The 14,715-nt window shown below is 46.8% G+C and overlaps 1 protein-coding gene across 8 annotated transcripts in view; it reads left to right on the top strand.

Annotated features, from left to right (window-relative positions):
- Magi2 (membrane associated guanylate kinase, WW and PDZ domain containing 2) overlaps positions 1-14,715 on the top strand; it is a 1,336,576-nt gene that overhangs the window by 1,183,979 nt on the left and 137,882 nt on the right. For all 8 annotated transcript variants that reach the window (XM_085684178.2, XM_085684177.2, XM_085684176.2 and 5 more), the window contains 2 exons: positions 5,322-5,514; positions 13,806-14,054. In XM_085684178.2, coding sequence (XP_085540304.2) covers positions 5,322-5,514; positions 13,806-14,054 — 442 coding nt within the window. The remainder of the gene's footprint in view (positions 1-5,321; positions 5,515-13,805; positions 14,055-14,715) is intronic.

Here is a 14,715-nt window from a genome sequence, read left to right as displayed (position 1 = left end):
AAGAACTCCCTTCAGCCCGGCCTTCCTGCTTCCCTCCCTGCTGGGCTTGGAAACAACATACAAACCCCAACCCCCTGCCTCATTTAACTGCTGCTGTGCTGCAGAGGTTGAGGCAGGTAAGGCGATGTGTTCCTCAGCCACAGATCTCACGGGTCACATCCAGCAGGGCTCCGCCTCCGTATACATGAACTGCTACTGACACCCTGGGGTTCACACTGAACACGACAGCTAGGCTTCCACAAACAGTAAACAGCTCCTGTTGAAGCAAAATGTCCAGGCGTTTTTTTGGGTTTTTTTTTCCCCTTAAAAAAGAGAAAGAGAGCTACTTTTCACATACAAGTAACAATAGAAATAGAAAGAAATGAAAAATTGCCCAAGAGGAACAAAAATGAGGTCTCCCACTGGGAGCTGAAAAGCAATGAAAAGGCATCAGAATGGAAAGATCTAGAAAATATCACAGTGGAGCAACCTCCCAAAATATAGACATGGGGCAGACCTGTTCCTCAGACTGAAGGTGAATCAAACTCCTGGAGTTCTTTGGAAGGACCTGAAGTGTCCGCCACCGTGACAGCTTGGGGGACTGTGTTGCTGCTGCACAGATCCGCTGGGTTGTGCAGACTTGGGACAGTCTATGTAGGAGGCTCAGAACAATGTAAAGGCCTGCAGAGATCACTTATGACTTGGTTTTGTTTGGTCTTGTTTTCCTTTTAGCATTATCTTTTCACCCCCTCCTGGTGTATCAGCCACTCAGATATAAATTGCTATTCCACAGCACACACTGTTTTGTTCTGCGCCCTCAAAGCTGGAGATAAAGTCGGGTTGTGAGGTTATTTTGTTTCTTAGGAGATCGTTTTTTTACTTAGAATTTAGCATACGAGTACTATATTTATATCATTTTGGCGACCCTCTCTCTCCTCCAATTCCTCCCTTGCCACGCCCCCACTTCCTCTCAAGTTTATGGCCTCTTTTTTCGTTATGACTGTCATGTAAACACGTTCATAAATACATCCTGCTGAGTCCATTTAATGTGGCTCACATGTATATGATTTTAGGGCTGAGTTCTTGGTAGTAGAGAGAAAACATAACCAAAAAGACCCAGGGCGTGAACTCTCATACAAGCACAGTTTTCTGTCTGTTTTCCCACTAAGTCTTTCATTTGGGGCCAGAACAAGAGAGTTATGTTAGAATGTTCCTCAAGAGCATGGAGAAGAGAAATCTGAAGAGTCAGTCTGAGGCTGGAGGGTTAGTTGGGGCTGAGGGATAATGACAGGCAGAGGCTGCATTGCCTGGGCTGGCGTGCCAGTGGGCAGCAAGGTCAGAAGGAAGATGGGACTTGATGCCTAAGGGAACCTAGACCAGCAAGGTTCAGTAAGCCTGGAAAGTGACCAGCACAACGGGCCAAGGACAGCTTGGAATGTGACTGGTACGACCATAGGTCCTGGGCCATTGAACCAAATGAAAATGCTCAGTATCTCAGGCGCTTACTACACATTCAAAATCTCACACTCAGGTAGGGTGTGGTAGCCACGTCTTTACAGAAAAAGACAGAAACAAGCATATCTCTGTGAGTTCAGAGACAGTTTGGTCTATGTAGAGAATTCCCCGCAAACCAGGGCTCCATAGTGAGATCATACCCCAAAGCACACAACCTTATACCCCATCTCTATCCTGTAGAATTGAGAAGAGTTTGAAAACTCACAGATAATACCTATGCACCCTAAAGTCGGTGGACAACTGTCTGAAAGGGTCAGGTGTCCTGAGACACACGCACTCTGGGAACAGCTGTCTGAAAGGGTCAGGTGTCTTGAGACATGCTCTATCACACATTCACTCTGGGAACAGTTGTCTGAGGGTCAGGTGTCCTGAGACATGGTCTATAACCATGCATTGGGAAGCCAACCAGAGTTACAGTACAAGGGGGAGCCATGGAGTTCAGTGCCTGCAGCTAACATACCAAATGAGAAATAATAGAATGTAGCAAGTATACCAATCACACGTGAAGCCTTTTAAACCATATCTGGTACCATTATTGGAGATACCAAGAGACTGTGGCAAAACGGGTTCGTAGACCTACAGGAGAACCCACAGATGTTACTTCACTAAACAGACATAGATGAAACTGATTCCCAATGGCTTACCATTATCCCATAGGCTAGTGCAGCACTCAACTCCCATGGGAAATGTCTTTGCTTTGGGTTTTGATTTTGGTTTTGTAGTAGATGTCAATAACACAGAGACCCAAAACTGGTCAAGGTACAGAGAAGGTAAGACTGAGGAACACTCAGTCCTAAGCGGTGCATCTATATAACACCCCTCTTCTGAAGGCGCAGGGCATCATTACAGGAAAGGCGGTGGGAAGACCGTAAGAGCCAGAGGAAGCGGATGTCTGCATGGAAACAGTATTTTCCAGACATGACAGCTTCACAAGGGCTGCGCAAGCTCACGCCAGACCAAAGTTCAACCCAGAGGAAGGGAGACAGAAACAAAGTACCACCCATTGTGCATTGGCAATTGATAGCTACTGGGGAAAGGGCAGTCAGTTTCTTTAAGGGTGTAGCCCCTGACAGGTTGCCCTCACTCCAATAAAGGGTATATTTCCAAGAATATGTTGGCAGCACCAACTGTTCTTGATGGTAAAGAGTAAAAGAGAAAGAAGGAGAGAGGGAGGGAGGGAGGGAGAGAGGGAGGGAGGGAGGGAGGAGGGAGGGAAGAAGGGAGGGAAGGAAGGAAAGAAAGAAGAAAGGAAGGAAGGAAGGAAGGAAGGAAGGAAGGAAGGAAGGAAGGAAGGGAAAAGTTTGTAGAGAGGGAATAGAGGGTGATCTGGGAAGGGTTTGCAGGGAAGAATGAATAAAATCAAAATACATAACATGAACTTCTCACAGAATTAACAAAAACAAGGAAAATGTGTTCAGCACACTTCGTTACCATTTGGCCCTTTCTTGTCAAAGTGTCAGCTTTTCAAGGATGCCCACTTTAGCCAACCACAACTGTGCCTCGGCCACGGGGTTGGCACCCCCACACACCTGCTCTTTTTCCCATTGTATACGTCTCCTAACATACTATTTAGGCTGCTTGTGTTTCACACTTTTATGAGCCACAAGAATGGTGGCTCTGTAAGGTGGAGATGATTATTATTATCACTGTGGAATCCTGGCATTTCTACAGCATCCCCACACTCCTCGGTGAATATTTGTTGAAATGCATAAATAAGGAGGATGCTCTTATGGGAGCAATATGACAGGGTAGCAATGTGTTTCAGGGATCTCCTTTTAATGAGGGATATCAAACAGCAACAGAGAATGTGGCATCAATAGTATGAGCACATCCCTGCATTTTTCCCAGCCCAGGAACGGACCAGGAATTTCAGTGTGTAACTTATCTGTCCTATGTTTGTGTAAGGCCCTGTTGTAACGCTGTAAACTTCCATCAGTTAGAAGCAGACTTTTGCCTCAGAGTTGGTAACTAGCCAGCCAAAAAGTTCATAACCTGTTTTCTTTATCACTGGTTATAAATGCTCCTGCTTCCTGATACAGGAAATCTAAAGATTGAAGCATTTTCTTTGGGCAAATCCTACTAAATGGATCTTTCACGGGGCAGAGGAGAAACAAATACATATTTCACCTGGCTTTTCCACAAAGCACTTAAAAAAACCTTTGAAGCATTCCATAGTGGGCTGAGTCCTTTGAAGCACAGACTGGAATATCTTTAGGAAGAAAATCAAATATTCAAGTTGGCAGGGCAAGAAGGGAAACTAGATCGTCAGAAGTGCACCCAACTTCCAGACTACGGCAAGTAGGTACAGCAGGTAGGAGGAAAAGAATAAGACTATGCTGGTAATTTAAGGCAGGTGGTGTGAAGCCTTCCCTGGGATAGCAGAAGTGTACGGCTGGGCAGAACAGTGAAAACAATTCGTCCTGGAAGCGATGCTGTTCCTCACTACAGTCCCCTCCAAGAATAGACAACCACAGCAATACTGGAGGAAACGGTCATTGCATATGCAGCGTGGGATGCTGTGGAATGCTTCAAACTACGATGCTGTCCAGACCTGAAAGTCTGCACATTCAGATCCAGCTGCCATGCTCACAGACATGAGATGTAGGGCTAAGTTCAAGAGCCTCCATTCTGGTTCCAAGCCTGAAAAGATGCAGGTCAGCTTTGGGCTATTCTACAAGCTAGCTGGCATCCACAGATCCGCGACTTGAAAGAAATTACCATGCCCAAAAGAAATCAATTTCTGAGCAAAAGCTCGCTTTAAAGGTTCTAAAGCCTGGAGCGAGGCCTCCGTAACGTTGTTAGGCTGTGAAACCACCGCCTCCAGGAATCACGCAGCTCAGCCGCCCACAAAAGGATAACGCGACCTGTTGTGCGTGACTTGGAGAAACGTTTTGTAGGTAAAGCAGCGGAACTAAAATATTAGGTACCATTTTCTTTCCTCTGAGAAAGAAAGAAGAAGGCCTTTCTTATAGACACTAAATCAAGAGATCCCGTTGGGTTCCTGGAAGCCATGTAGCCTGCCTTTTATCATGGTCCTAGTTTGGGGTATTCTAATGATACCTTGAGTTCTAGAAGGCACACCTGCCCTCTTTCTGGCACAGCAGTGTTTGAGGGGGGGCATGGAGCTGGTGTGTGTGTGTGTGTGTGTGTGTGTGTGTGTGTGCAGAGGAAGATAGTGTTCTAAGGAAACCCTCAGTGGACAAAACAAGAATTTGGAGAAGGTTCAGCTGAGAATATTTGAGTCGAGCCAGAAAAAAAAAATTGTTTCGTTTTCTTTTGAATTACCTCTCCAGTGTCTCAACTCAAACAGCAAGGAAAAAATGGAGACTCTATCAAAGTTTAATAGCAAGCAGCAAGTGGTTTCCCTGACACTGATGCAGTACAATGTCATGTAAAGGTTAAAGCTCCACACACGTTTTCTCATTGGCTCCTCCCAGAAATCCTAGGAATCCTAGCCGTATTATCACCCCGTTTTGTAAGCGAAGAAAGCGGGGTTTGAAAAGGTTAAGAAACTGTGTTCAAGGCTGCACAGTTAGGAACTGGAGTCAGGACCCAGAGTCCACAGTATCTCAGTGCAGAGGTTGTGTGTGACAGCTACCAGCCTCGGGGTACTTCTAGTGGGAACTCCCCTTAAGGGTGGCAGCTTCTGAGGCAGTCAGCAGGGGTCCTCTCTGGGACAGCAGTAAGTCCGAGGGACTTAATTTTCTGTAAGTGGTAGACAACGGGGAACGAGTATCTGGAAGGACGTCCATCCCTCCCACCTCTCCGCATCCGCTTCTCCAGTGCATGCCCCTGTATATGTGAACGCTCTCTCCTCGCCTCTCTAGATTTTGATCGGAGCCGTCATCGCCATGGGCTCAGCCGACAGAGATGGCCGTCTACACCCAGGGGATGAGCTTGTCTACGTGGATGGGATCCCGGTGGCTGGCAAGACCCACCGCTATGTCATCGACCTCATGCACCACGCAGCCCGCAACGGGCAGGTTAATCTCACTGTGAGAAGAAAGGTGCCCTGTGGAGGTGTGTACTGTGGGGGGTAGGGGGGGCGCAGGGGAGCCCTGTGGAGGTGTGTACTGTGGAGGTGTGTACTGCAGGGGTGGAGGGGGCAGTGAGGGACACCCGGTGGAGGTGTGTACTATGGAGGTGTGTACTGTGGAGGAGTGTACCGTGGAGGTATGGACTGCAGGGGGTAGCAAGAGATGCCCTGTGGAGGTGTGTACTGTGGGGGTCAGCAGGGGAGCTCTGTGGAGGTATGTACAATGGAGGTGTGTACTGTGGAGGTGTGTACTGCGGGGGGTCAGCAGGGGGAGTTCTGTGGAGGTGTGTACAGTGGAGGTGTGTACTGCAGGGGGTCAGCAGGGGGAGCTCTGTGGAGGTGTGTACTGCAGGGGGTCAGCAGGGGGAGCTCTGTGGAGGTGTGTACTGCAGGGGGTCAGCAGGGGGAGCTCTGTGGAGGTGTGTGCTATGGAGGTGTGTACTGTGGAGGTGTGTACTGTGGAGGTGTGTACTGCAGGGGGTCAGCAGGGTGAGCTTGAGGTGTGTACTGTGGAGGTGTGTGCTGTGGAGGTGTGTACTGTGGAGGTGTGTACTGCTGGAGAGGGAGCAGCGAGGGATAGGAGGGAGGCAGTGTGATGCTCTAGAGAGATAAGTGGGAACCAGAAGCAAACCTCAAATTGGTTTCTGTGTTATATAGGGAAAGAAACAAGTTAGATGTTCTACAAGTAACTGTTTTCCAAAGTGCAGCTTTCAACCGTGCTAATCCAGGCTTTGAGGCGTACATTCCAAATGTAGTCATTAAAATTTCCTTGAGAAGCCTGGGGCTGGTTCAATTGTGTCTGCTCCGTGCTCTTTGGTACAGGCTTGTTATGAGGAAAACATTATAATAATGGAAAATAGGCCTTTTGAAAATGTTTCGCACTGTGTTTACAAACAAAAAAAAAATCTACATCATTTTTATATCGTAATAAGGAAACCAAGATGGAAAATGAGCTTTCATTGTAGCTCCTGATAAAAGGTAACAATACACCTACCAGCCTATATGGGATCTACAGTTCTCACGCTGCGAAAACACAATTCACACAGCTCTAAGCTGATGAAACAGATAAATTAGAAGCAATTATTCCCTTTACAGCCATTTCCTTGGCTTCAAAAAGAACCCACCGAAGACATACACTTAAAAGTCAGCTCCTATATTCATAATATTTTCTCATTTGCTTCTCTTCATTATCAAGTCCCAGTGGAGAGCTCTTTTCCCAGGGGTCTATTGCCCTGGGAAATGTCTATTGCCAGCTCCATCCTGGTCTCATAGCCTCAACACTGAATGATGTTGACATTACAGATTTTTCCCTAAGACCTGACCAGACTTTGTCTGGTGAATCCCAGAAACCAAAATCCCAGCTGTGGCCCCTCCCTCTCTGTCCCAGAAGCCCACTGGCCTATATCCCCTCAGCCCCCTAAACTCCCTCCTACAGACTCGATTCTAAAATTAGGACTGCATCACAGATAAGAAGACTAAGGACCAAGAAATAATAGACTGTCTAATAGTCCACAGGAGGTTAGTATCGATGCCAGGGCGGACTTATCTCTGGTGTCCGTCTTCATTTTTAAGCAATTATCAGCTCCAAATTCCACTTTAAGAAACTATGCCCACTCCCAGAGACAACCCAAAGGCATGTCATTGATGGTTGTTATTCCCTAATCCTTCCATATTTGTTTGCATATAGCACCAGGATTTTTTAAAGGCCACCTGCTCATCACAGGCTGCGGGTGAATACAAAGCAAAGGTTTAATACTTGGACTAAATATCTTTTTCTCTTTGGGTCCCGTAGAAGCTAACCTTTGCACAGGGCAGCCATTTCCAAAGGCAAGTCAGACAACTCCACAGACTTCGCCAGCAGAGACCACGATAGATCTCGCACTGGATGGAGGTTTTGCTACAAGGTGCCATTTGCCTCCAAAATTCACAGCATACCACTTGACCCGGAGAAATAAAACACTTTGAATTATGCCTTCTCCTCGAGTGAGTGGCCAGGAGGGAGACAGTGCTTGCTTGGTTAACATCTAACGGCCTCTCTTCCCTACATAGTGATTTAAAAATAAAAAAGTTTGCTGTACCATACATACTGCAACCTGAAGATAAATTAAAAAGATAACTTATTCATAAGGAAATACACTACAACAGTAAAAATCCAGTATACCAACATAATTTCATGCTCTCCTTGCCACCGACTGATTATTGCAAATGAAATTTTGTTCTAATCGACCCAAGTTGTTGGAGTAAAGGCCCAATGCTGCACAAAGATAGCCCTGCCATTTGTAGGGCACGTGACTTCTGTAAAGTTCTCTTTGCTGCACTTCTGGCCAGCTTCTCTCTGCTAGGCTTCCGAGAGCGTTTGGAGTGCCCTTAATTCTTGATAGAGTTCCGCTCCACATTGCTGGCACTGTGAGAGACCCCACGTTCATCCAGACTCCGTAAAAGCACCATCCGCCCTGGAAATTATTAAAGTCAAGACAGGATGCATTGAGAGTTTGAAAAAATGCCTAAAAACAAGATAGAAGAAATCTACCAGGCATAGGAAAGCAAACTTCCTCTTCTCTGCTATTTCTTCAAAGTGGTAAAGGACAATTCCAGATGGATGTGGCCAAGCCTGGCTTAGGATGGGAGGGTCCAGAGCAGTCAGTTCAACAGAAACAGAGACATAGGGAAAGACATGGCTGGTGTATTGTCTCACAACAGCACTGTCTGGAGCCCAGGGAGCTGGAGGGTGGTGCAGCCATAGAGATTACACCCCTCCATCTTACCCCGGCCTGGGCTTGTGCAGATACACCGCTTTGTGTGGGAAGGTAGGTCCTGGTTCCAAACTTCTGCATCAGAAAAAAAGACTATTTACACCACGGCATACAGTTAGGTTGGTACCATTGGGCAAAAATTAAATAACACAAAAGCTTGCTCCAATTCTAAGAATCATGTCCACGCTAAAAATAGGAACGCGAAATTCTTCAACTTCAAGCTAAGTTATCAAAAATGAGAAATAAATTACTGAGTTAAAGAACAAGTGATTCAGTGAGACTCCAGCCTCTTTCCTAGGGAATCACAAGCCCAAATCTTGTACATTGAACTAGTTTTGGGAGATGTCTTACCCATCTCACCAGCTCCAGTATTTGGTTACTTATTTTTTTCCTCCCCAAAGGATATTAAGAGAGTGACTTTAATTACTGTGCCAAGAGTATAAATATTTAAGTGTTTGGTAGCTCAGCATTGAGGTGTTCAACCTAATGACATGCTGTTTGGGATGTCCACTCTTTGTCTGAAAGTAAAGTATCCCTGAGGAATCCCCGAGCTTGTGAATCGAGAATGGATATGAAAGAAAGTTTTAGGGCTTAATCCAAACAGGTCACGGTCGGTCTCCATGCCATTGGCATCTTTCTGCCTAATCCAAAAAGAATAGAATCCTTGGCACAGCGTCAAGGAAGGGGAGCTCCTCGGAAGCACTGTCAGACCAGCCCTCGGGCTTGATCACCCTGAGTGAATTTCCTCATCCTTCATGAGCAACTCATCCATCTAGTAAGCCGTCTGCTTTGATGCATATAAACCAGCTCTGCCTACACAAACACAGGCAGAGCCACACCCAGGGCTGCCCTACCATGTTCAGGGCTGCCCTGGCCCGGAGAGGTACTGCGGCTAGCTATCTGTATGGACACCATATCCCAGGGGTCAGGCGCTAGTCATGTGTGCCCCCCACAGTCCTAGCTCTGCTTCAAGGCAAGATATACTCCATTACGGTCTGGAGGCACAGAATCCTCAAGTCCTGCTACCGAGAATGAGGGTCCAGAGAGGAGATGAAGGCTCTGATTGAGGCCGAGGTCCTGTTAGATGTATGGATTCCTCACTGAACAAGCACATGAATAAACTCAGTATTTGCAAGAGGCATTGGGAAGTTGTCAGGAGCATGGTGACCCAGACAGCAGGCAACCATGACCCAGCTCCAAAAAACCAAGAGAAATTATAAATCCCTAGTCCTATCAGCTCTCCATATGTATAAACATTGATAATTAGCTTTAAGAAACAGCGTAAGAAGTTTAAACCAACAATGAGCCAATGCGAAGCAAGCCCCACCAGTCGTAAGTGTTCGCATCCAAGGTCTCCCACATACAGCCACCATCAGTCATCCCCATTCTCCCAAGGGAAGAATCTCTTGGATTAAAGTGCCACCATGGTTTCCAGTAGCACCAGTGGGGACACCACAGAACCTAGCCTAAAACTTAATTTCGACTCGAGGAAACATTAAGGGACTGGATTTTGAGTGGCCGTGTGTATGAGCCAAAAGGCATTCATACAGTACCCTAAGAGATTGGTAATTCTTGAACGTGTGCATGGTGTTGGGGCACCTGGCCTTCTGTAGTGTTAGAGCCACCGTGTAGATGGCTCCATCACAGAGAGGTTTGAAAAGAAGGCAATCCTGTTCAGAGAGAGCCAGCCGAATAGGAAGCATTTGATAGCAACCTTTCAAAGACAGTAGTGCTACCAGACTCCAAGGGTCAGAGACCAGAGCAACCCTGGGAAGGCTTGAAAGGCTTCCCAGTTAAGTGCTTGACTTAAAGCATGCTCATTTTGCTGAAGATAAAGGGATGTTTCTCAAAAGGTTGGAAAGGGGTCCAGATGTAATAGGAAAGCACCTGAGGGTGAATCTGACCCTTTCTATTACCCAAGGACCACTCACATTGACTTAGGATTCTCTCTCTCTCTCCCCCGAGAAGCCACGGTCTGGCCACTCCCAACCACTTACTGCAGAGACACATAATTTTTCTTTGTTGCTGATTTACTGACAACCCCAGCTCTCAGCTCCCCTAAACTATGACAGCCAGAAAATGAGATCTCGCTTGTCATTGCCTATGACATTTAGTTAGTGACTCGGTCCACTAACTCTGGAGATTTTCAACTCAATGTAGCAGCATAATAATTGTTTGTTTTTCTTCTCCAAGACTACCTCTAATCACTTCATTTCCAACTTTCGCAAGGACTGCTAAAGGACACGAGCTTCACCAAGACAATAACAGCCTGTCTTTGAAGGATGCTTTCGAGCGGGGGGGGGGGGGGGGGGGGGGGGGCGCATTTCACAGAGGGAAGCGCGCAGTTCTAGTTCAGAGCAGGGAAAGGCATGGACACTGACATGGTGTTCTTCATGAGCTTGGTGTGTTTCTCACAAATGAAAATTATCTTTTTGTCTTAAAGATTAATTAATTATGTCTTGAAGAAAACCTCAAGTGTGTCAAATTCTAACAGCGTTGGGGTGGATCTCGGTCCTTCTGCAATTAGAAAAAATGAAGAGGGACGTGAACCCTCCTCTCCCTTTAGAGGGCATAATAAACTACCTTCGAAAGTTAATTAATTTTATAAGACTTTGCATTACTAAGTAACTTAATTTGTATTATTTTCTTCAAAATTTTAATTGATTTAACGATGCTTCTTTTTTTCGGGGGGGGGGGGACAGAAGCACAGACACGGTTTCTCTGTGTAGCCCTGGCTATCCTGAAACTCACTCTATAGACCAGGCTGGCCTTGCACTCACAGAGATCCTCCTGCCTCTGCCTCTCGTATTCTGGGATTAAAAGTGTACATCACCACCGCCCAACAATTTAATGCTACTTCTCATGTCTTGGTATATGAATACATGCCCCTCTTTCTTTGAATTTCAGTGTACAGAACATCTCCCGGACGTCTCTTTCCCCTCTGATGTCCTTATTTCAGGGTTGTTCACTGGCTCCCTACTTCTATAGCAAACACCCGAGACGAATCAGTTTTAAACGAGGGCAGGTTTCTTTGGGGTCACAGTTTCAGACATGACCCACTTGCCTTGGGCCTGTGCCAACACATGGTAATAGAAAGACATAAATAATTCCATATACATCACGGCTAGAGAACAAAGACAAGGGGGAAGTGGGGAACTGGCATCCCACGATCTCCTTCCAGGATGCACCCCATGAGCAAAAGAACCAGCTAGCCCCCCTCCCAGTTTCACTCCCTCCCAGTCATGCCACACTAACAAGGCTGGAACAGCAGCTTGTGATGCTCACAGGATTCCTGGGACCTTCTGCCAACTGTTCTTAACTTTCCACACAAGATGTGTCCCAGTATTCTAAACAAGAGCCAGCATCTACAGGCCCCACGAGAAACTGGGAACTGAGGTCATTTCCTCTTATTATTCCACTGGACAGACGTGTTTGGTACCCTGATGATTGTTAAGAAGGAAGCGGGACACTCCCGTTTCTCACCCCAGTTCCTAAGGAACGAATCTATTCTTCTTATCCCGCACCCTGCCAACACCTAGAGAAGGGAAAACGAGGAATCCTTCCCGATGGCCGACCAACTTTCACTTCAAAAATGAGCTTCTTGGGACTAGAGGGAGATAACTCAGTGGCTAAAAGCACTGACTGCTCTTCCAGATGACCTGGGTTCAATTCCCAGCACCCACATGGCAGCTCACGACCATCTGTTCCCAGTTCCAGAGGTCTGAGCCCTCTTCTTACCGCCATGGACACTGAGCATGTATGTACACACTGCACATGCATACATGCAGGTAAAACACTCACACATATAAAATGATAATTAAAACCACAAACTAGCTTCTCTTTGCTCCCAATTTCCTGTCATATTGTCACGTAATTATTCTTACTTCATTCTTTGAAGTCTTGGTTAGGTTTAGCTAATTAATTAAAAAAGTGTTTTTTGTAATACAGGATGCAAATTTAGAAAAAAGACTTCAAACACTCTGTGGAGATTCAGCATTCACAGTTTGTTAGCCTGATACTAGATTTGATCCCGAGGGTACAAACTAATTTTCAACGAACACCTCAGTTGATTTACTTTTTCTTTCAGACTACACTGTTGTGATTATGACTTGTGACTGTCACGTGACATAATAAACAGATCACTTTCATTTAAAAGAAAAGTCCAGTTCCCACTTAGATGGCGTACAATAGAAGTGTGGCTATTGATTATTTACTGGGACAGGGTTTCTCTGTGCAGCCCTGGCTGTCCTGAAACTCACTTTATAGATCAGGTTGGCCTCAAACTCACAGACATCAGCCTGTCTCTGCCTCCAAAGTGCTGGGATGAAAGGCGTGCGCCACCACCGCAGCCTGGTAAAACTGTGACTTAAAACAAAAACGTGACAGCCAGGCTGTGGTGGTACATGCCTTTAATCCCAGCACTCGGGAGGCAGAGGCAGGTGGATCTCTGTGAGTTCCTGGCCAGGCTAGCCAAGAGCTAGTTCCAGGACAGGCTTCAAAGCTACAAAGAAACCCTGTCTCAAAAAACAAAAGCAAACAAACAAACAAAAAATGGCATTGGTCCCCTTTATGCCTCATCCCCGGGGCTGCTAGCCCCACTTCCAGATACAGCAGAATTTCCCAAAACTCATGAACTATGATCTCGATTCGTACGCCCCAGACCTACTGTGCGAGAAATGAGCAGACGCTTCATGGGCAGGTCCTGAAGATGGGTGCTTTTCTGTTTGTTCTCTGTGTGTCTACATGCGAGAGTTCACAGGTATCCGGTGTGATGCAGGAGTGTGTGTGCCTCAGCACATACTTGTGGGGTTAAGGGGACAGCCTCAGGCTTGTCTTCGCCTTCCACATTGTTTGCGTCAGGGTTTCTCTTTGTTGTTTGCTGTTGTCGACTCCACCTGGCCAGAGAGCTTCTGGGGACTCACCAGTCTCTGTCCCCCATGGCCTCTGACCCCAGAAAATCTCTGTTCCCCATGACCTTCGACCCCAGAAGCCTGCTCTAGTATCTGCCTATATAGGGGTTCTGGAGGTTCAACTCAGATCCTCATGATTACACAGCAAGTACCTCAGCCTCTTAGCCATCCCCCAAGTCCCTTTATCAATTCTTTCAGTGAGTCATATGCCTGTAATAATTTAGAACTCTGTCTATTCATTTTCCCGTCATCTTTAGACCATTACTATGCGACCAAGAGGCTAATGTGTAAAAGTTGTCTCTGTCTCTGGGACTTGCAGTCATAACAAGAGAAAAACAAAAGCAAGTAGTGACCTCAGAGGAGGCTCATGGGGGGCAGTTAGGAGTTGGGGGAGACTGATGGGGTGGGGGGACTGATAGGGTGGGGAGAGGCTAATGATGGGGGTCACCGTGCTTTGGTAAAAACTAACAATGGGTGAAGCCCTGGCGGACTGGAGACCTGCAGCCCTTCAAACACCCTGCATTTCTAGAGGGAAGGTTAGCCGATGGCTCTTGGCGCCTGCTCCTTCTGAGGAATTCACTGAGTCCCTATGTACCATGGTATATGTTCCAGGGGAGCCCTGCCCGGAGAATGGGAGGAGTCCAGGCTCCGTATCCACCCACCACAGCTCCCCACGCAGTGACTACGCCACCTACGCCAACAGCAACCACGCCGCCCCCAGCAGCAGTGCCTCGCCGCTGGAAGGATTTGCCTCGCACAGCCTGCAGACTAGCGATGTGGTCATTCACCGCAAGGAGAACGAAGGGTTCGGCTTTGTCATCATCAGCTCCCTCAACAGACCTGAGTCCGGAACCACCATAAGTAAGTGGCCGGCTGGCCTATGCTCGGGTAAGGGGGTCTTACGCTTGTTTGTTCTAGTGATGGGGATAACGGAAGTCTAGATGAAAGAAGAGCTATGGATTATACAGAGTGGCCTGAACGTCCCAGGTTATGAGCACAAAGAAACATAAGCCACCCTCAACACTGATTAGGTTAACGTCACTCACCTTAAGTTCAAGAAGGGTGCCAGACGACAACCACAGCTCCCCAAACCCTCAGCACTGTAAAAGCTGTTACTTTATGTATAAGTAAAATAAAGTAGAAAAGACTGAGGTGTGATAGTGTGGTTGGGAGAGGAAGCACGCAGCATTTTTCGCGGGCGGGTGAGGGAATGTCTCTTCTGAGCGCTGCTTCATAGGATAAACCAAGGGTGGAAACGACCTAGGAGGAGATTTTTCAGACAGCAACCTTCCAATGAGAAGGAGCTCAGGATGAAGAAATACACAGAAGCCCCCCAGGGTGGCTGTGCGGAGTGTAAGCCAGAGACAATAGCAGAGATGCCACTTGGAAGTGGGCTAACCCCAGGTGGTGCACGCTTGTTGTGTACCAGTTGCAAGTCCATATTACATTCTCGATTTGTGGACTGATGTGGGAGGTCCTGCTGTACATGTGTTGCTTTTATTGGTTAATGAATCAAGTTGCT

The sequence above is a fragment of the Myodes glareolus genome, chromosome 27 (assembly GCF_982192425.1).
Source record: "Myodes glareolus chromosome 27, mMyoGla1.1, whole genome shotgun sequence".
Classification (NCBI taxonomy): Eukaryota; Metazoa; Chordata; class Mammalia; order Rodentia; family Cricetidae; genus Myodes; species Myodes glareolus.
Note: the sequence above shows the minus strand (reverse complement) of the source record. Positions and strands in the feature narration are given on the sequence as shown.